Raw genomic sequence first — 25,129 nt, 5'->3', positions numbered from 1 at the left:
ATCCATACTGTAAAAGTCTGTCCACTAACTACTCAGCCCTAGGTAAGCTGCCATACAATAACCCCTTATCCGTACTGTAAACCTCTGTGCACTAACGACCCAGTCCTAGTTAAGCTCCCATACACTAAACCCTTATCCATACTGTAAAACTCTGTGCACTAACGATCCAGAACTAGGTAAGCTCCCATACAATAACCCCTTATCTGTACTGTAAAAGTCTGTCCACTAGCTATCCATCCCTAGGTAAGCGCCCATATAATAACCCCTTATCCATACTGTAAAACTCTGTGTACTAATGACCCAGCAAAAGGTAAGCTCCCATAGACTTAAACTCTTATCCATACTGTAAAACTCTGAGGAGTAATGACCCAGCCCTAAGTAAGCTCCCATTCATTAAACCGTTATCTGTACTGTAAAACTCTGTCCACTAACTACCCAGCCCTAGGTAAGGTGCCATAGAATAACCCCTTATCCGTACTGTAAAACTCTGTGCACTAAAGACCTAGACCTAGGTAAGCTCCCATACCCTAACCCCTTATCCGTACTGTAAACCTCTGTGCACTAACGACCCAGTCCTAGTTAAGCTCCCATACACTAAACCCTTATCCATACTGTAACACTCTGTCCACTAATGACCCAGCCCTAGGTAAGCTCCCATACAATAACCCCTTATCCGTACTGTAAAACTTTGTGCTGTAATGACCCAGACCTAGGTAAGTTCCCATACACTAAACCTTATCAGTACCATAAAACTCTGTGCACTAACGACCCAGCCCTAGGTAAGCTCCCATATACTTAAACCCATATCTGTACTGTAAACCTCTGTGCAGTAATGACCCAGCCCTAAAAAAGCTCACATACAATAACCCTTTATCCATACTGTAAAACTCTTTGCACTAACAACCCAGACCTAGATAAGCTCTCTTACAGTAAACCCCTATCCGTACTGTAAAACTCTGTGCACAAACGACCCCACCCTAGGTAAGCTCCCATACAATAACCCCTTAAAAGTACTGTAAAACTCTGTGCACTAATGACCCTGTCCTAGGTAAGTTCCCATACAATAAACCCTTATCCGTACTGTAAAACTCTGTGCAGTAATGACGCAGCCCTAAGTAAACTCCCATACAATAACCCCTTATCCGTACTGTAAAACTCTGTGCACTAACAACCCAGTCCTAGTAAGTTCCCATACAATAACCCCTTATCTGTACCGTAAAACTCTTTGCACTAACGAACCAGACCAGGGCCGGCCTTAGCCGAAATGGCGCCCTAGGCGAAGTAGTGCTCCGGCGCCCTTTAAGCCCCACCCACACCACACATGAAACACCCCTATTTGAGCCACACCCACTGGGTCATTCCCCAAGAAAGCCACTCCAGTCATTTCCTTAAATTATTTAAATGCTTAGGAAGAAAAAGATACCTTGTAATGTAGTTAAACTGCAGCTACCTTTGCATATGTATTTTCTTCTTGAAATACCAGAGCCAGATCATGGTCAAATAGAGTTCTAGGAAGGGTAATAGACCAGCATCCCAGAGCAACTCCCAGCAGCAGCCTCCTCCTCAGCCATTCCAGTGTTCCACTATTTGGTTATCTCACCAGTTACCATGCATACTGTTCTATTTTCCTCTACAATTATTACAGATATTGAAATAAAATAGCACAAACACAGATAGCCATTTGCTAAACAAACAATACAGTCTCACAATGAACACAGACTTAGCACGAGCAGTAAACTTCTCTGTCTTTGAAACTTATATTCATTGAAATGGCAAAACTCACATTCATTGAAACAGCATGAAAACCCACATTCATAGAAATGCATCTGGTTGGTGGACAATTAAGTTTACCTTTGAGTTGTTTTCAAAACAGACTCCTTGCACACATTTTTTAGGGCCAGGCATTCATGAAGTTATTCTTTAATTCACCTTCCTGATTGTATTGAATTATATTCCTTGTATAATACAGCACCACTTGTTAGAATATGTTTTAAATTTGTAGTTTTAAACATTCTTTTAATAATCAATGAAACAAAATGTATGAACCAATAACTATCCATTCCAGAAAATTTCAACAATAAAAGGCCACTCAAGACTTGAGCACATCTTGGGCGGTGAAGTGGTTAACATTGTCACCTCACAGCAAAAGATTCTCTGGTTCGATTCTTGGCTGGGGTGCCTTCTGTGTGGAGTTTGCATGTTCTCCCTGTGTTCGTGGGCTTCCTCCGGGTACTCGGTTTCCTCCCACATCCCAAAGACATGCATCTGGAGCATTTCTCCCCGGGCCTCCGCTGAAAACAGGCTCTATGGAACCTAGTTGGACTTTCCCGGTCAACAAATGATAAATAAAAAATAAATAAAGACTTCTATCATTATAATCCACCAATATTATTCCACACGCACAATCTCTGCAGAAGTAAAATCATCTGAATTCCACATTAAAGAAATCTGTAACTAATGAAGAGGTTGCTACTGGCAAACAACTTTATATATCAATATTATCTACAAATTCAGTGCCTGCTGCCCTTGAAAAATTAATTGCCTATATTACATTACAAATTGGTAAACTGGTAATATTGCAATAGGAAATGACTAATAAGTTCACAGTCACTAGGCATCTCATACAAAAGGCCATACTCAGGAGTGTAGAACCCCTATCCCCCCTTATAATGCACCAAATAATCAACAATCATATAGGCACTGCATATCAGCACTCCAGCTACATGGTGTGGGAGTGGAATCCATAGCCTTCTGCACCAAGGGCAATTAGGCTACTAACATGCTTTCAGATTGTACAACACAGTGTGCCATTTGATAAACAAAAAACAGCTAGCTGCACACTGAAAACATTTACACTTGTTACAGTGTATTAAATTTGTAGTTTTGAACATTTTTCCAGTAAGTAATAAAACAAAATGTATGACCCAATAATGACAAACCTGCCCATTTCAGAACATTTTAACAATAAATGGCCCCTCAAACTTCCTTAAACAGTATCAGTCAGTAAGCACAATCTCTGCAGAAGTAAAATTCTTCTCAATAATTCTACATTAAAGATATTTGTAACTAATGAAGAGGCTGTTACTGTCAAAGAACTTTACATTTCACTGTTCCATCTACAAATTCAGTGCTTGCTGCCGTTGAAGAATTAATTACCTAGGCCACATTAAAGAAAAAAACGATACACTGGTAATATTGCAATAGAGAATAACAGAAACAGACACTTTCATAGTTACTAGGCATCTTAAACAAAGGACGGCACACTAAGGAATGCAGAACCCCTATCCCCTTTTAAAATGCAACTAATAATTGACAACTAGGACATTACATACCATGCCTCCATACCCCTCAACCTCTTAGCACAAGAAATCTGAACAAAGCCTAAAATAATGGGGGGGGGGCAAAGGCCTCCAAACAGGGGCAGATTATAAATATTGCTCTTATAGACTTAGAAAGTTGCTAGAATAACAGCATTTGTCTTAGCATGCATTTTCTGAAGGAAATAAAGGCTAAAAATCAAATGTATGACATTTAGTTATTTAAATCCTCACTGATTTGCCAGAAAAAACACAAATTTTATGAAGAATAGGTCAAAAATATGAGGCAAAAGTCTGGACAGTTGAGAGGTATGCTTACCTCTCAAACTCTTAGTGCAATAAATCTGAACAAAGTCTAACATCATGTAGATGCAATGGTAGAAAAGGTAGGGATAGAGTTTAAATATTGCACTTTTGTAACTTAAAAAAGTTGATTTTTTTTGATAGGTTCTGTAATATCTTTTATATCTACATGAGCTACCATTAACTCAGGCAGAGAGTGCATCACCCACCAAAACCTGCCATGCAGTGTCAGCAGTCTAGCCACCTGCACTGGGAATAGAGCTCCCAGCCAAAAGCTGTACAGTTGAAAGGTGTGTCAGGCTGATTTTTTATTTTTTTTTTTTGAAGGACATGAAATCCAGACAGCTCCGCCTTCCCCTCCTCCCCTCGTGGCCCGTGAAAAATCATTCCAAGTAGACCTTCCATACCACATGCCATTTTTGAATTAAACCTACTTTCTCATGTGCAGGAAGCTTCTGAGTCACTGTCCAGCCTTGCCAATTAAATTACTTGCATCCTTGCTAAAATGCGACTGAAACTAATTATTATCTTCCAAAGCATCGTATATAAAATCATGAATTAAAACACCTATTCTCAAACTGAAACAATGGTAATGAGATTTAGCCATACTATGTGTTACCTCATCTTAAGACCCTGACAAAAAAAAATATTTCCTGTCCCTTTTAGCTAGATTTTATATGTTCAGTAACAAGGCACCCTTCTGTCAATCCCACTGATTATGATTATGGTAGCATATATATCATTTCTGAATATCCTCTTTAGCCGGTTAATAGACAATAGACTATTCCAAAGCATGCCACCTCCACACTGCACTGCCACCACCATCTAGCGACCCCAATTCTAGTGAAATACAAATGGCCAGTAACAACTCTGCCCACAAACCAAACACATCAGACACAACCAATCTTTTTTCTGTCAAAATTATTTAAATATTCCTCTAATAAACCAATAAAGTTGCTAGCGTCAGGACTTGCTTCAACATGCCTTTCTTGAAGGATCTAAAGTCTGAAACTGAAAATTAATTACTTCAGTCATCCGATATTCCCTGTGATCAGCAAGAAGCCACAGAATTATGAGGAACTGGCCAAAGTATAAGCCGAAAAGCTGGACATTCTGCTAAATTGCTAAACTGCACAGCCAGAAAACCACAAATATATGAGGAACAGACCAAAGCATTCAACCACGCTTCATTTTAGTTAGTTATGTAAGCCTAAATATATTTGATAACGTGTTAGCCGAGTGCTAACTGCTCCTATGCAATATGCGTAACCAGGTAACTCCTTCCACCTTATCTTGACACCATTAAGAAACACCAACACCATTGTACAACCATACCTGTATACTACGAACAGTGAGACAAATGGAGAAACAAAGGGCACCAACAGCAAGCATTTGCTCTCAGAAAGTTGTAGTAATCGGTCTTGCTTTAACATGACTTTGAAAGGTGAGGACATGCGACCAAAATGTCCAGCCTTATTTTACCTATTTAAAGTGGAAGTTGGCACAATACCGTAGCTAGTTCAGAGATGAGGGGAACCTAATTTCCAGACTAGGAGGAGCTTTGGCATCAGTTTGTGAGAATATCCAGACCTCTAACCTTAAACTGTAGCTGTTTGAAGCGGTGTCATTTGGTGAAGTGACATTAAGCATTACCTCCTGCCCCCAAGCGCTAACACACTTAAACACACACACATACTAGTACTCCGCTCTGTAAATTGCACCCCTCTGTCAGAAGGGGGGAATTTACAGAGCGAAGTTTAGAGGACCCCTAACCTGGAAAAGAACAGACAACGTTTCTTTTTTTTTTTTTTTTATTTCACAGTCGCTGCCCTAAAGACTACAATTGCGCCCTCCCCAGCCAGCATCAGAATGCTGGGGAGACCGCAATTGTAGTCTTTAGGGCAGCGGCGGTGAAATAAAAAAAAAAAAAATAGAAACGTTGTTGTCTGTTACTCTGTTTGGCTTCCAGGTTAGGGGTCCTCACAGAACTCCGCTCTGTAAACTGCGCCCTTCTGATGCTGGGGAGGGCGCAGTTGTAGTCTTAGGGCAGTGAGAAATAAAATAAATAAATAAATAAATAAACGTTGGTGTCTGTTGGCTTCACTCCGACGATCCGTGGATTGCGCCCTTTTGAGGCCGGCCTGCACGGCGCCCTAGGCGGTCGCCTAGTTCGCCTATGCCTAAGGCCGGCCGTGAACCAGACCTAGGTAAGCTGCCATACACTAAACCCTTATCCGTACTGTAAAACTCCAAATGACCCAGACCTAGGTAAGCTCCCATACACTGGTTGGAAGGGTGGCTTAATGGCTAAGGTGTTTGCCTTACAAACACAAGGTGCAGGGTTTGAGTCTCAGAAGGGATAATTGGCTAGGCTTAAAATGGCTCGCAAGGGCAGTTAGCTTAGTACTAAACTATGAACTATGAACTATGAACACTAAACCATTATCCATAGTGTAAAACTCTGTACAGTAATGATCCAGCCCTAAGTAAGCTCCAATAAAATAGCCCCGTACCCGTACGGTAAAAGTCTGTCCACTAACTACCCAGCCCTAGGTAAGCTCCCATAAAATAACCCCTTATCCATACTGTAAAACTCTGTAGAGTAATGACAGCCCTAAGTAAGCTCCCATACAATAACCCCTTATCTGTACTGTAAAACTCTGTCCACTAACTACCCAGCCCTGGGTAAACTTTCATAGAATAACCCTTTATCCGTACTGTAAAACTGTGTGCACTAACGACCCAGACCTTGGAAAGCTCCCATACAATAACCCCTTATCCATACTTTAAAACTCTGCCCACTAACTACCCAACCCTAGGTAAGCTCCCATGCAATAACCCCTTATCTGTACTGTCAAGCTCTGTGCACTAACGACCCAGCCCTAGGTAAGCTTCCATATAGTTAAACCCTTATCCGTACTGTAAAACTCTGTCTACTTACTACCCAGCCCTAGCTAAGCTCCCATACAATAACCCCTTATCCGTACTGTAAAACTCTGTGCACTAATGACCCAGACCTAGGTAAGCTCCCTTACACTAAACCCTTATCCATACCGTAAAACTCTGTGCAGTAATGAAGCAGCCCTAAGTAAGCTCCCATACAATAACCCGTTATCCGTACTGTAAAATTCTGTCCAATAACTACCCAGCCCTAGGTAAGCTCCCATACAATAACCCCTTATCCGTACTGTAAAACTCTGTGCACTAATGACCCAGACCTAGGTAAGCTCCCATACACTAAACCCTTCTCCATTCTGTAGAACTGTGTGCACTAATGACCTACACCTAGTTAAGTTCCCATACAATAACCCCTTATCCGTACTGTAAAACTATGTCCAATAACTACCCAGCCCTAGGTAAGCTCCCATTCAATAACCCCTTATCCATACTGTAAAACTCTGTCCACTAACTACGCAACCCTAGGTAAGCTGCCATGCAATAACCCCTTATCTGTACTGTAAAACTCTGTGCACTAATGACCCAGCCCTAGGTAAGCTTCCATATACTTAAACCCTTATCCGTACTGTAAAACTCTGTCCACTAACTACCCAGCCCTAGCTAAGCTCCCATACACTAAACCCTTATCTGTACTGTAAAAGTCTGTCCACTAACTACACAGCCCTAGGTAAGCTCCCATACAATAACCCCTTATCCGTACTGTAAAACTCTGTGCACTAATGACCCAGACCTAGGTAAGCTCTCATACAATAACCCCTTATCCGTACTGTAAAACTCTGTGCACTAAAGACCCAGCCCTAGGTAAGCTCCCATACACTAAACCCTTATCCGTACTGTAGAACACTGTCCACTAACTTTCCAGCCCTAGGTAAGCTCCCATACAGTAACCCCTTATCTGTACTGTAAAACTCTGTGCACTAATCACCCAGCCCTAGGTAAGCTCCCATACACTAAACCCTTATCTGTACTGTAAAACACTGTCCACTAACTTTCCAGCCCTAGGTAAGCTCCCATACAGTAACCCCTTATCTGTACTGTAAAACTCTGTGCACTAATCACCCAGCCCTAGGTTCATAGGTTCATAGGTTCATAGGTTAGTACTAGGCTAACTGCCCTTGCGAGCCATTTTAAGCCTAGCCAATTATCCCTTGTGAGACTCAAACCCTGCACCTTGTGTTTGTAAGGCAAACACCTTAACCATTAGGCCACCCTCCCATATAATAACCCCTTATCCGTACTGTAAAACTGTATAAATGCCATTCATAAACACCTACTTAGCACTATGCTGAGCATTAATCCACCAGCAAAACAGTGCACAACTGCAAGCCCATTGAAATGAATGGGAAATTCCAAAACTTCACTGAAGAAAAATATGTACTAATAATAATAATAATAATAATAGTAAATATATTGTATAATAAAATTATATATGTGGAGGTTTAACGTTAGATATTTAAATTGTATTGTACTGTAGGGATAGGCAATGCTTTTTGCCACTAGTTACTACAGTACAAGATATTGTGAATATCTGATAGCAGACTCCACAAATGCTTTGTGTGTCGATATGTATGTTTGAGTGTGTGCATATATATAAATAGAGAGAGATACATCGGTGTAAAAAAAAAAAAAAAAATATATATATATATATATATATATATATATATATATATATATATATCTATGTGTGTGTGTGTGTGTGTGTGTATATGTGTGCGCGTGTTTGTTTGTTACCTTAACCCTGCACCTGTTTGTCGACAGAGTAATTGTGAATTGCCATCAGGCACTCTTTTCATCAAAAAGTGAAGACTTCAGATGAATGGAACATTGAACTCATGTGGGTAAGGTAAATATAGGTTTGGAAAAGTAATGGGTGATGCTTTCAGATATTTTGAAGGTTTTAGCTTTATGGGGTGCAGGTGTTTCTGAAAATGCTTGTGAGTTAAGATTACAGGAAAGGCTAAGTGAGGAGATATATTTAGTGCTCTGTGCATGCATGCATGCATGTGTGGTGTGTGTGTGTGTGTGTGTGTGTGTGTGTGTGTGTGTGTGTGTGTGTGTGTGTGTGTGTGCGTGCGTGTGTGTGCGTGTGTGTGTGTGTGTGTGTGTGTGTGTGTGTGTGTGTGTGTGTGTATAAGTGTGTTGTATGGTGTTGTATGGTGGTAGTGATATGGAAAGTTTTATTTTAAAGGAAGATGCAGGGTTAGGGTTATAGGCAGGGTTAGGTTTAGAGTTATCAGGCATTAGTAAGGTGATACACCCACATGTTATTACTGTCCCCTGCCCCTAACCTTAACCCTGACCTTGCACATTACGTTAGAAAACTCACTTCCTTGCCGAATTAAAAAAAAAAAACATTACATATTCGGGCAAAATATATCTGAATTTCTGGTGGGATGTTAGTGTTTCTTTTTAAATTGTTTCATTTTTTTTCATTATGTTGATTTTTGAAATACCAGCATTGATTACTCAGGTGACGATTGCCTTTGTATTTTGATAAATCAGTATTTACGTATATGTTGGGAGTTATATGTAGAATAAATGCGAGGTGCTAATTTCTGTGACCCAGTTTTTATATTTATCTGCATATGTTGAGTGGAATGTGTTTAAAATAGCTAATAATGCTTTTTGACAACTTTTTTGATGCAAAAGCATGTATTTCAGATGCAAATCTACATTTCAGAACAGCAGGTAAAAAAGGCTGATGGGAAATAAAACTTCACATAAGCTCTATGGGTTTCTGAATATTCCTGTAGTAAATATATATATATCCTGACAACTTTGATCATTTTCAGTAGAATTACCCAACAATTTTCTGATTACCGTAGTGTCGTGATTTATCATTTGATTATGTATCAGGATTGGTTGTGAGTGTCAGTTTTGACCCAGTTCATGTGATATTATTTGATTTTGTGTAATCAAAAATGTACAGTGATTGTATGAATAAGCAGAATGCACTGTCATTTGTGATGTACAAGTTATCTTATCAACAGACATACTGGCTAATGCAGGCAAAATAATGGGTGCTATATGTTATATATTATATAGTATGTTCTGTATATTATGTATAGAACTTGCTACTTAAGTATGGGGGCTAGAACCAGAAAATATAAGGTGAATGTAAATGTAACTGTATCAAGTGCACCTTCAGATTCCAAGGCTTCCAGCAGCTTCACAATGTCTTATGATTGCACGACACATTATTGCTGAAATTTCGTCTCAAATGTGCACTTTATTTTGTTAGGTGTTTTAGCATTTTTCTCCACTTCTTTGATATGTAATATGTCTGTTCAAAAAGTCATATGTACAAGTACAGTAAAATGTTGAGCATGCGATTGAATATTCTTGTTGCTTCAAGATACTTTTCAACTTCATTTGTATGTCAGTTCCCCCTCCACCCCCACAGTTTATGCCTCTTTTTCTACATTATCTCAGTGTTTATAACATGCCATTTTTAAAGCTGTTCATGGCAATTTTTTTGCAGTTTTTATTGATGAAAGTTTGCTTAATTGTAATATACAAAGGTATATATTGTGACTGTAAATGGAATTCTGAAACAAAATATGTGACAAAAATGGTAGGCCCATTGGAGAAATGTAGTTGTTCAGCTTTCAAAAAGTGCAGGTTTTGTGGCAACAAAACAGTTATATATTATTTCTTTCCAGAATCTGCTGCAGAAAAAAATGTTACATTTTCATCCATTCAGTTATAATTGTCATAATAGTTTCAAGCAGTACTTTTCTTTGCGTGGATTTCAAATGTAAATGTCATTTTAATGTCATTTTAGCTCTTTGTGTTGTTTACTTGTTTCACAAGTAATGGCAGGGTCTAAAAATGTTTCGGGATGCAATCTGTTGTGAATTTCAGAACAGGAGAACAGCTGTCAGTCTAGTGTAGAGTCCAGTTTATTTACAGTTACTGCTTCCATTGTACACCAGTAAGATGTTGGTTATTGTTCAGAGATTACATGGTTGTGTTATTTTTGCTGGCTGTTTTCTTTCTTTGTATTGATAATCAGATGCAGTCACTTTGAAAGGGAACAGCAGTAAACTCTTCTCCGTGCACTTATAACCCTATTTGCTCTATTTTTCTGTGTTATACTAGCAATCAAGTGAGTGTCAGAAAAAAAAAACAAAATTTTGTTGTTGAGACAGCAAAGGACAAATGCCTTCCTGAAAGAAAATGATTTGTTTACAGCTATATTAAAAAAAATGAATCCTTTTTTTTCTGTCACATTTTATTATATTATTAGAGTTAAACTAGCAAACATAGTAGCCAGCTATGTTTTCATCTCCAGTAGCATTGTCTTTAATTTGTGAAATTAGATAGTATAAGAATAGGATTAGGGTTAAGTATTCCAGAACTTTTCCAGCTGAATGTTGTTTTGTTTGAACTGACCTGAGTGGGACCTCATCCAATGTGAAGTGTAAAAAAACATTTTTCTTGTCTATCACATCTGCCGTGTTATGAGCTTATTTATTATAACAAACTGCCCAATTATCATACCACAGGGAAAGGGACTGTGGTTTCTGCATGTTTGATAATGTCATTAATGTGGTATTCCCAGTAAACTGTGCAATGATGTCATTAATGTGGTATTCCTAGTAAACTGTTCAGTGATGTCATTAATGTGGTATTCCCAGTAAACTGTGCAATGATGTCATGAATGTGCTATTCCAAGTAAACTGTGCAGTGATGTCATTAATGTGGTATTCCCAGTAAACTATTCAGTGATGTCATTAATGTGGCATTCGTAGTAAACTGTTCAGTGATGTCATTAATGTGGTATTCCCAGTAAACTGTGCAATGATGTCACAAATGTGGTATTCCCAGTAAACTGTGCAATGATGTCATTAATGTGGTATTCCCAGTAAACTGTGCAATGATGTCATGAATGTGGTATTCCCAATAAACTGTGCAATGATGTAATTAATGTGGTATTCCCAGTAAACTGTTCAGTGATGTCATTAATGTGGTATTCCCAGTAAACTGTACAATGATGTCATGAATGTGGTATTCCCAGTAAACTGTGCAAAGATGTCATGAATGTGGTATTCCCAGTAAACTGTTCAGTGATGTCATTAATGTGGTATTCCCAGTAAACTGTACAATGATGACATTAATGTGGTATTCCCAGTAAAGTGGGCAATGATGTCATTAATGTGGTATTCCCAGTAAACTGTGCAATGATGTCATGAATGTGGTATTCCAAGTAAACTGTGCAATGATGTCATTAATGTGGTATTCCCAGTAAACTGTTCAGTGAAGTCATTAATGTGGTATTCCCAGTAAACTGTGCAATGATGTCACAAATGTGGTATTCCCAGTAAACTGTGCAATGATGTCACAAATGTGGTATTCCCAGTAAACTGTGCAATGATGTCATGAATGTGGGTATTCCCAGTAAACTGTGCAATGATGTAATTAATGTGGTATTCCCAGTAAACTGTTCAGTGGTGTCATTAATGTGGTATTCCCAGTAAACTGTACAATGATGTCATGAATGTGGTATTCCCAGTAAACTGTGCAATGATGTCATTAATGTGGTATTCCCAGTAAACTGTGCAATGATGTCATGAATGTGGTATTCCCAGTAAACTGTGCAATGATGTCATGAATGTGGTATTCCCAGTAAACTGTGCAATGATGTCATTAATGTGGTATTCCCAGTAAACTGTTCAGTGAAGTCATTAATGTGGTATTCCCAGTAAACTGTGCAATGATGTCACAAATGTGGTATTCCCAGTAAACTGTGCAATGATGTCACAAATGTGGTATTCCCAGTAAACTGTGCAATGATGTCATGAATGTGGGTATTCCCAGTAAACTGTGCAATGATGTAATTAATGTGGTATTCCCAGTAAACTGTTCAGTGGTGTCATTAATGTGGTATTCCCAGTAAACTGTACAATGATGTCATGAATGTGGTATTCCCAGTAAACTGTGCAATGATGTCATTAATGTGGTATTCCCAGTAAACTGTGCAATGATGTCATGAATGTGGTATTCCCAGTAAACTGTGCAATGATGTCATGAATGTGGTATTCCCAGTAAACTGTGCAGTCGGTGTTATAAAAAGTAGTTGTATGTGGAATAAAGTAATATATTATATATAACGTATCTTTTTGCATCTTTCTAAAGTTCTTTGTTGAGGTCAGTTTAACATGTTGCTTTCACATTTTTTACAGTAAAAGGAAGATACATATTTTATTTGTGTCACTGGTTGTGAATTTTTTTTTCTTGTTTTTTTTTCCTATTTTAAGATCGCTGTGGAAAGTGTCAATATGGTGCCTTTTGTGAAGCAGAAACAGGAAGATGTGTATGTCCAGATGGGTGTCTACCTGCTTCTCAGCCTGTTTGTGGTACGGATGGCAATACATATGCCAATGAGTGTGAGCTTCATGTCCAAGCATGTAGATTGCAGAAGGATATCCAGGTGGCCTCACAAGGCGAATGCAGTAAGTATTTTTGTGAAAACTGAAGTACCACATTGCAGTATATTTGCTGTAAAGCAAAGGAATGTGCTTATTGCCATAGCAAGGACCATAGGGGTAAGGCTAAATGCAATATACACAGACCAGGGTAAAAGTAAGTGTGAATCTAACTTGTCCGGTTAACCAGCATGTTTTTTGAGATGGGAGGAAATTAGAGTACCCACAGAAAAAAAAAACACAAATATGTTGAGAACATGCAGTGTTTTCAAAGCCAATAAGCAGAGGGCAGGCTTGTACCACAGATATTACAGATGGAAAGTTAGAAATGTTCCCTTTTGAACAGCACTGCTCCATTTTTGACCGATGCTGTATCAGATATGTCATTCAGCAACAGTGAAGAAGGAAAACTGAATGTTTATTATAAAGGGATTCATTTGTAAACAATTACGGTTCTCGTTGCTCTATAATGCCGAGATAATTTTATATGAAATTATGCATAGAAGAAACACTGAGTAGCAAGTAGCTGCAGGTGTTTCTGGCAATTAAACAGCCAATTACAACTGATGAGAGAAAATTATAATAGGAGCAACAAATTAAGAATTAACAAACTAATGTAAGGTGCCTCTTCCTTTGCAGTTGGATGACAGTTAATCTTTATGTTTAGCTGATGAATCAGAAGAGCCAACAGAGAGATAATGAAATCAATTTATTCTGGGTCACATGTAAATCAAAAGGTTCCGTAGTCTCTTATGTGTGCGAGTAAACGCTGTTATATGGAGATGGGTTACTCAACTGCATGTAACTGTTGGATTAGCTTGGTAATAACTCTCATTCTGCCAAGTCAGACACTTCAGGAAGGCAGCTTTTGGGTGAGTGGCCAGGCTTCTGCCCTTATGGCCAGAGACCCAGGTTTGGACCAGGGCCCAAATGTGGAGTATCTGGCTGGTGGACAGAGGAGTGCTATGATATTTTTCATGAGGGATATGGAAGTGAGAAGGAAAAGTGCTGTGACAACAACCTTCGTGGAGAAAGGGAGGATGCAGGCCTTACTGCACTATAGTCAGTCCGTAAGACTTGGCAGCAGGAAAGATCACAGGCAGAACATGCATGTCCAGCGACCCATTGCACAACCAATATTGTGAGAGGGAAATATTTGTGGAGTGGATAAAACTGTATCCGTCACCAATTTCTTGGTTTGACAACTCTACCTATCCTTACTTTCACCTCCTTGAAAGGATACTGTCTTTGGAGAGGAGGGTTTAGGGAGAAGAGTAGACATCTAATGTCAGCAGTGTGACATTTTCCATTTGGCTGTCCGTATGAGTATCCTTAGCAAGGTGAAGAGGGACACCATACTTTTTTTGTTCCTTTTAGCTGTGATAGTGGATTTCAGCCCTTAACTTCATACTGCTACTTCTGATACATGTCAAATGTCAACAGTCCCTCAGTAGAAGACCTTAGTGTAAGTATTTCAGTTGCATACACATTTATTGTATAATGTATTTGTAGAAATGAGGGGGTACTGCTAAATGACTGAATTCGGAAAGGCCATTCTTAAAAGAAAGAAATTACATTTGGTTCTTCTTCTTTTTTTATGTATACCAGGCACTCCCAGTAAGCACAAGTGCATGTATTCTGAGGTGACTTTGTAGCACTCATCTTGCTAAGTCATTTGCTCAGACTCCGCATACAGAAGTTGAGGGAATCAATCCCACAGTTACAGGATGAAACGTTTTTAGCAGCTCATACCCTCAGCCTTTGATTATCTTTATATTTTTTTAAGATGTCTTGGAAGGAGAGATTAGGAAAAGGCTAAACTAAAGTAATTCAAAGTGAGTCCTGTTAGTAAAATGCATTTTGACAACATATTTTACAAACCTTGATCTCCAATAGTCTAAAGTGAGCACAGCACAGAAGTGTGAGGCTACAGTTGTAAATCCCATAATGGTGAGCACAAAAGTGCTAACAGGAGCTCTTAAGTCAGGGTAATGGCAAGTGTTTCCCCCTTAGTATGAAGTATAACAACCCCTGAGGTATTATATATATATATATATATATATATATATAGATTCAGAGCTATGTAGTTCTGGAGACCAGTGAGGAGCACAGCTTAGTTTTCCATTGGTGCTAGTGCACTGTCTGGTTAAGTGGCTTGTTCAAGGTAATACAGTATGCAAATGAAGGCCGAGGGAATCAAACCCTGAACTATAGAAAGCTGCAAGTTAATAGATCATTGTCTTAATCCTCTGTGCTAATTGCCACTAAATTTTCTAACTGCATAAGTAGCAGAAGTGAGGGGGTGTTGCAACACCACATTCAAATATATCTGTTGTGGCACCTCAAAAAAATGCTTTAGTAGTATTGCAGTAATTCATAGGTTAGTAGTAGTCTAACTGCCATTGTGGGCCATTTTGAGCCTAGCCAGTTACCCCATGTGAGAATCAAACCCTGCACCTTGTGTCTTTGAGGTAAACACCTTAACCAGTGCACCAACATACTCACTGTAACACCATCTTTTTGTAGTTTTCTGTTTAAAATGTTAGAACTTACATAGGTCTTGCATTTCTGTAAAGGAGATAACCATAACATATATAAAATTAATTAAAATTCCTTTAGAAAAGAATACAGAGAATAAGAATGAACATTTACATCTTAACAGCACTTTACTGTAGTACCTTAAGTCTTAAAGAAGTTCTGTTCATTCCTGTTTTAATTGTTTTCCTTCTTTTCTGCTCTTTGTTCTGGTGGATTCCCTTCTAATGCTAACGCTGTTTGTCCTGTTGAAATAAATCATTAATTGCAATGGTGGCATGCTTTGCACTCTCTTTCAAAGTGATCACAAGCATGTTCTTACGTCTTGGGAACAAAATGCTAGAAAAAGGGAACTGCATCGTATGTGGTTTGTGGTGCACCCCAAGCCATGTTAGCTTGAAGCAGTCCTCCTGCAGGTCCTGTCTCTGACCATGCAGATGACATTGGGCCATAACATAATCCCCACATCACAGTTTCTTTTTTCTTGACCAGGATATTCCTGTAGGGCAAAGCCCATTTTCTAAGAGGAATGAAGGTGCAAACCCCCACAAGGATAAATTAACAACAAGATGACATGATGATAATAATAAGGCAAAAAGAACAAATATTAACAAGTCCATGCACAAGTGCATAATGTCTGAATCACAGCAGATGGACTATGAAGTTAGGTACAGTTGTTAAGGCAGTCTGCTACTGAAACATTTAAAGTATCAGTGGGTATTCAGTGGTTTGGTATATATAAAGACTCAGGTTGGGTCCCAGTCAGTGTGTATAGGGGGGTTATAACTTCTTTTGCTGTCGAGGTGATGCTTTTACTAATCAAGTGAGCTGCATGGAAAGCTTTCCTTACAACTGTAGACACCTGGTGGTCAAAGTTAAGGTTGCAGTCTACCTGTGATCCCAGGTCTCTTACCACTTCATGGGTACTTAGGGGTACTGTGATTTACTTGATAGAGTGAAGGGACATTCTTTGCGTCGAACAGAATGATGATGCATTTCCTTGCATTCAGTTTGAGACCGTGACTAATACACCAGTCATTGGTCTGTTTGAGACCTTCCTGGAGTATACTGGCATCATTTGGGGATTCAATGATTTCACTTAATTTACAGTCATCTGCAGACTTGATCAGCTGCAACCCTTTAGTTTTAACCTGAACTTCTGAGAAGTATATACCAAATATTAGGGTGCCCAGCACTGACACCTGTGGCATCCCGCTGGTAACAGGTCTGCTGGTTGATGTGGAGTCACCCACTTTGATAGTGTGTGACCAGTTTGTAAGCCAGTTGGCAACCCATCTTACATGAAGGAGTTTACATTCATTTTGCTAAGTTTATCAGTAATACCTGGATGTGGGATTGTGTTGAAAGCCTTTGCCAAGTTGAGGTATGCTGTGTGCACAGATTTGCCCTCATCAGTGGCCTTGGTCACACTTTCAAAGAAATCTACCAGATTTAACAGGCAGGATCTGAGCCAACTAGGGTAGGGTTCAGGGTTTTGAGGTCACTTATGTCTTCATTTATGAGGTCCATAATGATACATTCCATGGCCTTCCAGATGAGGCTGGTCAGGCTTATGGGTTAGGCCACCTATATGGAGGGGAGTAACTGTAGCTGTTCTCCATTCTGCAAGAACAAAGCCTGTGGTTAGGCTATGATTGAAAAGGATACTTAGTAGTGATGCTGGTCCATGTTTTAGCCTATTTAGAAGACTGCCTAGGATGTCATTTGGTTCCATAGAGGCCATGTTCTTTGCTTTGGACAGGGCTTTGAGTACCTGCTTTTCAGATATGTAAGATGCAGGGTAAGCTCGGGAGAGGGTTTATTGTCAGTTAGGATGGGATAAGGGAGTGAAGTCTTCACCAAATCTATCCACTAGCAGATTTGCTATCTCTGTGGGGTCAGTGTGTGTGATACTGTTGGCCACCAGTTGTACACATGCTTGGGATCCTACCCTTTAGGTTGCGTACATAGGTGTAAAAGGCCTTTTGGTTATCTTTGGCTGTACTTGCTAAGTTTCTCTCAAAGTAGCTCTTGGATGATTTGACAAGTTACCTTGCTTGCCTGTTAAGGCTGAGGAGGGTGCTTTTTCATTGTTGGGTCCTTGTCTTTGTTTTCTTGGACAACAGCTTTTTACATTTTATTGTAGAGTTTGTTTGATGATGGGAGTCCACCATGGCAAGTTTATTTTACTTGGGGCTCTGTCTTTGATTCTGACTGGTGCAGCCACGTTTATACACTTATGCAAGTGATTGTACATGGCTTTAGTGTAAGCTTCAGCGTGGATCTTGGAATGCATTTATACCTTCACCTAGTTTACCTTGGTGAAGGTTTTTAGTCTGATTTCACCGTTTGTGAGTTCCAGCATTAGTGTCAGTTCAAAGGTGACTGATTTGTGGTCAGTTTTAACTAATGATGGTCCAGCAGTTGCAGCAGTGCACCTGTTTGACATGTTGGTGAGGACCACAACCAGAATGTTTGTTCCTCTTGTTACAGTATGGACAATTTGCTCCATGGCATTTGAATTCACAAACTCAAGGAATGTTTGTGCTAGGGAGTTTGGGCTAGAGTAGGTTTCCCAGTTGATGGTGGGATAATTGAAATCCCCCATAACCAGTGTGCTCGGTAAAATATGGATTGTCTTCAGTTTGGTTAAGTAGGCTTTGTGGGTGTCATGACCCATGGATGGGGATCTATAACTAGCTAGGACTTGAATGGGAGTCTTATCCACCGTAACCTAGACCTGGAGTAACTCCGTGGAGTTGTCCAGTTTAACTAGATGGGAGGTGAATGTATCTCTAATATAAATTTAAACACAATCTCCTTTGGTTTTCACATGTTCCTTTTGCAGTCTAAAGGTGTGGAAGGCATTGTAGCCTTGCAGGGCCAGGATACTCTCTGAGGCCTTAAACCAGATTTCTATGACTGCACAGACATCTACATCTTCAAGTGCTAGAAGTGCTTCCAGGGAGTGAAGTTTTTGGTTTAAGCTCCTAACATTTAGCAGCATGGCCCTTATTTTGTTCTGATTGGTTAATTTCACATCGGTAATGTAGTTTTCAAGACCTTGCCTAAAAAAGGCAATATGGAGAAGCAAGAGCCTTTGCCAGCAGACAAAATCCTATGGGTGGCTGGGCAAACCATCTTCGGCAAAGCAGCGAGGTTTGTCAACCATGGCTTTCCAAGCAGACAGGAACTGGATCCCCTTGGAATGACACCAAAAACTAAGCCAATTATTGAAATCAATCATTTTTTATTTAAAATGTGGCATGATTCTAGGTGAGGGTAGTATGCTGCTAAAGGCTAGGGACATACCTGCTTGGGGCACACACTCAGAGTGACGTACGGCTCAGGTCATTCACACCAACATGAACTATGACAGAGTCATAGCAGTACTTGTTGCTGAGAGACCTGAGTGCATGTTTGATTTGGCAAATCGTAGCACCGGACAGGCAGATGACCATAACTTTCTCCTTGTCCAACCTGGTGAGTGGGACATTCGTGTGTCTCACTACTGAGTCATGACATGAAAACTTGTTTTTTGAGTGTTATGCCTTACTGGCTTGGTGGGTGAGTCACTGGTGTTGCTATTTGTCATAGCTGCTGTGGACACTGTGTTAGCTATACAGACTTGTGTTTTGGAGGTCTCTGGTGCTTCGTTAATTTTTTTGAGAGAGCCTGCACATATGTGGATTTACATATTTGATGCATACTATCTGCATGAGTCGTGGTATGTGTATGAGTAGTGGTACTATGTGCATATGTATTGGTGGGTGAGTTGACAGTCTTCTCCGTGTTACTGTTTTGAGTGACAGAGAGCATGGATTCTAGATTCTTGGTGTAAATACATCTCTCTCACTCTGTACTAGAGTATGTTGTTACTAGAGGGTTGTCTGTGTACATGAGGCAATTTTTACAATTCCTCAAGAAACCCAAGTCAACAAGGTTGGCAAGAGAAACAAGGGTAGTTCAGCTGTCCATAATGTTAGGTTGAAGACTGTTGTCAGTAGGGTGGCTTTTCAAAACTGATCACGGAGGAGCTTGGTGAATGGATATTTCACCATGGGTTTTAAGGGAAAATTTGTTGAATTTAACTGTCCGGCTTTGGCACACAATTGCGAGCCAGTGCATTTTACTGTGTGATGGGCAAACAAGCAGAAACCCACTCAAATGCAGGCCCAATTATCAGAAGCTAAAACTTGAAAAAAAAAATCTAAAAATTCAAATGGACCATTGAGGAGGCTTATTCCAAGCCCCAGATTGGCCTCCCTTTACCAGTCAGGTGCCAATCAAACACAGCTGTCTCACAAAAGTGCAGATCTGCCCCTTCCAATCCAAGATGGCCTAGAAAACATGCTCGGAACAAACAAACCATTACAAACAGTTCCAGAAGCAGCAGGCCTGAATCTGGATTATGCTACAGTTACTAGCTTCTCTAGTCTCAGTATGAAACACTGGAGAATGTTTAACAGCATAAGAAAAAAGCAGCAAGACACTGAAAATGTTTAAAACCGCAGAAAGTAAGCCAGGAAGCTCTAAAGAATGATTTAAACAGTTAAGAGATCAGTTAAATAAGTACTGCTTGGTGGGAAAACCAGAACAGGCAGAACATATAGCTTTAAAACAATGAATAAATACCAATGAATACTTAACAAACAGTGGAAACAACAAAACAACAAAATAAGCTTGCTAAACAGTGAAAACAGCAATAACATTTGATTTTACAGACACAATGTAGTAGGCAGTTGCAGTATAACAGTGTAGTTTAGTACGCAGTAAATAAATAAAAAAGAAAAGTAATTAAGTAAAAGTAGGTGACAGGCAATAAAGTGCAGTAAGTAGTAAAAAAACCTCTTTAGGGACCCTCAAGTCACATAGTGGCTGTACAGGTTTGTATACAGTTTCACAAAAGGAAAAATAAATGGAGAGAAGGAAATGATGCATCTTACCACCCTAATGGTGACAGGCGAACAGCACACTGGGAACAACAGGATTCAAAACATTTAGTTAAAAGAAAATAAAAGGGGTAAGCTAGAGAGAAAGAGCTGTATAATAAATGTCACATTTTACTATCTTTTTCTTTTGTTAAAGAATCCTTTTAGTTGTCTTTGTATTCAAGGCATGTGAATGTTCACTTACGAATGAGTTTGGGGGGGGGTTAAGAATGACATGCTATCCAACAGAAATTACAAGACATGTAGAAGTAAAATGTATTCTATGGAGGAAATTAGATGAAGCAGCACGTTTAAAAACAGATTCAGGTAATGTTCACGTTTGTTGAGAGGCTAGATCAGGTTATGTCCTGCCTTTAAGGAGAGAGGGGTACAAAGCCTGCAAGTTGCATCCGTCCTTCTAAGTCATGATTAAACAAGACTGAACTAAACTTTTAGGGTGTTGAATAATTATTATCAACGATGATGTTTTTTTCGCTTTTATATAGCGTAGTGCTTTTTGTAGTTATGTTTTTTTTATTTTTTGTTAAAGTCTTGCTGTAACTAGGCACGGATTAAAGAGGGGCCCTAATGATGTAGACCACTTATCTGTTTTAAAAAAAAAAGTATTTATCCTTACTTTATCAGGTCACATAGTGTCTGAGTGTCTCATTGAACTGGATGGCTGATGAGTTGTGATGTTTTTTTCTTCATCTAAATGTGGTCAGAGCAGGAAAGTATAAAATTTCAAAAGTGTATGAGTGTCTGCGATGGATCCATAAACAGAGGATTTGTTTTGGGGATAGCATGGCTCACTCCTTTCCTGATTGCATTATGATTTGCTGATTACCTCAAATGGGAAAGAAACAATAGTATTTGCCTTCTATTCTCAGCCTTCACTAATTTTGCTGTAAACAGTTTTGCATAAAATGCAGTCAGTTTACTTTTTCCATAGAGATATGAGCATGTTTCCTGTGATACTTTGTTGTATCAAGCTGCCTGTACTTTTTAATCTGTGCACGTAGCCATTAGCTCATACAGTAATATTTGTCACAATAATGCATTTTCACCGTTTTTTTTAATATATGTTCTTCAGGCTATTTTCAGTTATTTCACTCCAGTGTGAAAGGTCATATATTTAATTGTAATTCTTATACCACTTTTTTTTTTAATCTCACACGAGGGTTAAGATTTGAAGTCAGCTCTCTGCAATTTCTTGTTTTTTATTATTAGGTTACATGACCTCCTCTGTTTTTCATAGCCCTGTCTCCGAGCCATCAGGCATTTATTCTGCACAGTGATGAATAAAGGGATACATTACATTTATCATGCAGTAATGGTACTGTACCAACAGTTTCACATCTTGAAACACCTGGTCACCTTGCGATGTACCACAACTCTTCTCTTGTTCGCTGTGACCATAAATGAAGCAGAATCGTTTTTTACTGCTTTGTAATTTTTTAACTGATGTATATCCATTTACTAAGTTAAGCTGGTTGTCAGGTCATAGAACTCTTTTATTGGATTTATTTGACAGTTGCTGTCTAACATTCCATCTATCTCCCAACAAGATGCGTAGCTGCTATACTTTGAAGGTTGAAAGACTGTTTGCTTAAAACCATTTGCTTTATTATGTCTGCTACACAACTCTGCAGTGCCAAACATGTTTTACACTTGTTTCTCACACTTATCTTATAGTATATTGCATCTTGGTTTTACTTTTTTTTTTTATTTGGCAAAGTTTGAGCCACTAAAGCTTGAACTGATGATTGCTGACCTGGGTTGGCCAAATATAGTCCCTCGCATAAAAGTCTTCATATAATATTGGACCCATTCAAATGGGCTTTCTGTTATTCCTATTATTAACATAAGTTCATAGGTTCATACTAGGCTATCTGCCCTAGGGCATTTATAAGCCTAGCCAGAATGTGTTTGGCTTTCGCCACCCATTTTAAATTAATTTTGTTATGCCCTTTTTTGAGGTTAGTATACTGTGCCTCTGTCTAACAGTGACACAGAAGTGATACCCGGGGTAAACCTACGATCTCCCATCCACTCATCAAGATTCCTCTTGAAGAGAGTCAATGAGGGACTCTGCCTAACCTGGACTGGGATTTTATTCCAGAGTGAAGGGAGCCTCTGGTTTATAAATCTGTCCCTCCAGCATGTCCTATTTATTTCAGTGCTGAGGTTCAAGTCCCTCGAGCGTGTAGCTCGATGGGATTTGGATTTTCTGAGGTGCAGCATGTCCATTAATTCCGGGTTGGACATGGCTTTATACGTCAGGCACAGATCGCCTCTGAACAGGCGGTATGCCACTGAGTAGAGCTGGAGTTTCTTTAACCGGGCAGCATATGGCATCTGTTTGAGCCCTTTGATCCTGTTGGTGAGGTACTTTTGGGGTCTTTCCAGTTGCTGCAGGTGTCTGGTAAGGTACATCCCAAAAGGGGCATTGTACTCAATTATGGGCCTGATGAGGGATGAGTAAAGAGGCACGATGACCTCCCCTGATCTAGATGTGAATCCCTTCATGATTAGGTGGGCTATATAAAATGTTTTTCTAACCACTGTCAAATGAGAGATTGCTATCAACTTGGGTCCCCAGGTCCCTAATTACTTCTTCGGTACTTAATGGATTACCGCCTATGTGGTAATTCGTGGGCACTTTGTTTTTGCCAAAGGGGATGACTGTACACTTTTTGGCGTTTAGCTTGAGGCCATGGCTCTGGCACCAGTTGTCTGTTTCTATGAGGCCCTTTTGGAGGATGCTTGTGTCGGCTGGAGAGTCGATTATGGTGCCCAGTTTGCAGTCATCTGCGAACTTGGTCAGCCACAGTCCTTCCGTGTTGGCCTGTACCTCCAAGAAATATATACCGAACAAGAGAGGTCCCAGGACTGAGCCTTGTGGGATGCCACTTGTAACTGGTTTGGAGTCTGACATGGCTCCAGCAATTCTAACCATGTGGGTTCTGTCCTTGAGCCAGTTTGCAACCCATCTAGTGACATAGGGGTTTATATTTAAGCTGGTGAGCTTATCTATAATGCCCGAGTGGGGTATTGTATCGAAGGCTTTTGCGAGGTCCAGGTAGGCTGTGTGGACCACCCTCCCCTCGTCAATGGCCTTGGTGACTGTTTCAAAGGAATCAACCAGGTTTAAGAGGCAGGATCTACCCCTAACAAAGCCAAACTGGGTAGGATCCAGTGTCTGTAGGTCCCCAATATCTTTATTTATGAGGTCCATGATGATCCTTTCCATAGCTTTGCAGACCAAGCTAGTCAGGCTTATGGGGCGATAGTTTCCAGGATCCGTTGAGGCACCACCTTTGTGGAGAGGGACCACAGTTGCTGTACGCCACTCTTTGGGTACATATCCTGTAGTAAGGCTGAGATTGAACAGTAGTTTTATGTTTGGGTTTAGCTCTTCTTGGAGTTCATGTAGGATGCAGCCCGGGACACCATCTGGTCCCATTGATGCTGTGTTTTTTGCTTTGGAGAGGGTGGCTCTTACCTGAGCATCTGAGATGTCAGGGGCAGCACTCTGCTGGGATAGATATTTGCCCTTTGGTGGGGAGTGGGGAGAAGTTTGTGCTGAACCTGTCAGCTAGGATGTTGGCAATGTCTGTGGGTTCGGTGTATTTTTGTCATTCTGGACTAATTCTGAGCATATCTGGGAATTACCACCCAGGTTCCTAACATAACTAAAGAAAGCCTTGTGATTATCCTTAGTGTCCTGTGCAATTTTTCTCTCGAAGCTGGCCTTAGACGATTTTATGAGTGCCCGTAGTTTTTGCTAATACTGATCAGAGATGCCTTCCCTTTTTGGGATTTTGCTCTATCATGTAGTAGCTTCCTCCTTCTATTGTATAGTTTGTTTATGGCTGGGGTCCACCAGACAGGACGTCTGCCTTTGGAGGACTGGGTCTTGGTTTTATTTGGGATCGCATGATCCATGCATTCCTGAAGGTGTTCATAGAATACGTTTATAAAGGATTCTGCGGTCTGGGCCGTATTTTCCACAGGCCCGGGGGCTTTGAAGGATTCCACCTTGGTTTTGAGGAGTGTGAAATTTGCTTTAGAGAAGTTTTTCACTGTTGTTTTCTGGGCAGGGTCTGGGGTCGGGATCTGAATATCCAGTGAGATTAGTTTATGGTCTAATCTTACCAGTGAGGGATACACTTCTGGTCTGGAGCATAGAGTCCCCATGTTGGTGATGATCAGGTCCAGTATGTTTTCCCCTCTTGTGGGAGTGGTAACAAGTTGTTCCATAGCATTTGAGTTTATAAATTCTAGGAACCTTTGGGCTAGGGTGTTGGAGCTAGAGTAATGCTCCCAGTCTATGTTTGGGTAGTTGAAGTCGCCCAATATAATGGTGTTTGGAGAGACCTTCATATTTTCCAGTGTTCTCAGGAAGGCCGAGTGGGGTTCCTGGGTTAGGGAGGGTGGTCTGTAGCAGGCTATAAACTGGAAGGCAGTTTTACCCACTGTTAGTTGCACATGGATAGTCTCTGATGCTTCGTGCTGTGCCACCAACCTGGAGGTGTGGGTATCTTTGACGAATATTGATACTCCCCCTCCTTATGTAGGTCAGTCCAAGTTTTGGGGCCGAAAAGCATGGTATGAGGTATAACCTGGTAGTGCTGGGGTGCTCTCAGGAGCCTTG

The 25,129-nt window shown here is 40.1% G+C and overlaps 1 protein-coding gene across 9 annotated transcripts in view; it reads left to right on the top strand.

Moving 5' to 3' along the window:
- The window catches only part of AGRN (agrin), a 3,161,231-nt gene that overhangs the window by 2,398,100 nt on the left and 738,002 nt on the right, over positions 1-25,129 (top strand). For all 9 annotated transcript variants that reach the window (XM_044063089.1, XM_044063082.1, XM_044063083.1 and 6 more), the window contains one exon: positions 12,839-13,033. In XM_044063089.1, the coding sequence (XP_043919024.1) occupies positions 12,839-13,033 (195 nt within the window). The remainder of the gene's footprint in view (positions 1-12,838; positions 13,034-25,129) is intronic.

The sequence above is a fragment of the Protopterus annectens genome, chromosome 2.part1 (genome assembly GCF_019279795.1).
Source record: "Protopterus annectens isolate FY-2018-M chromosome 2.part1, PAN1.0, whole genome shotgun sequence".
In the NCBI taxonomy this organism is placed as follows: domain Eukaryota; kingdom Metazoa; phylum Chordata; order Ceratodontiformes; family Protopteridae; genus Protopterus; species Protopterus annectens.
Note: the sequence above shows the minus strand (reverse complement) of the source record. Positions and strands in the feature narration are given on the sequence as shown.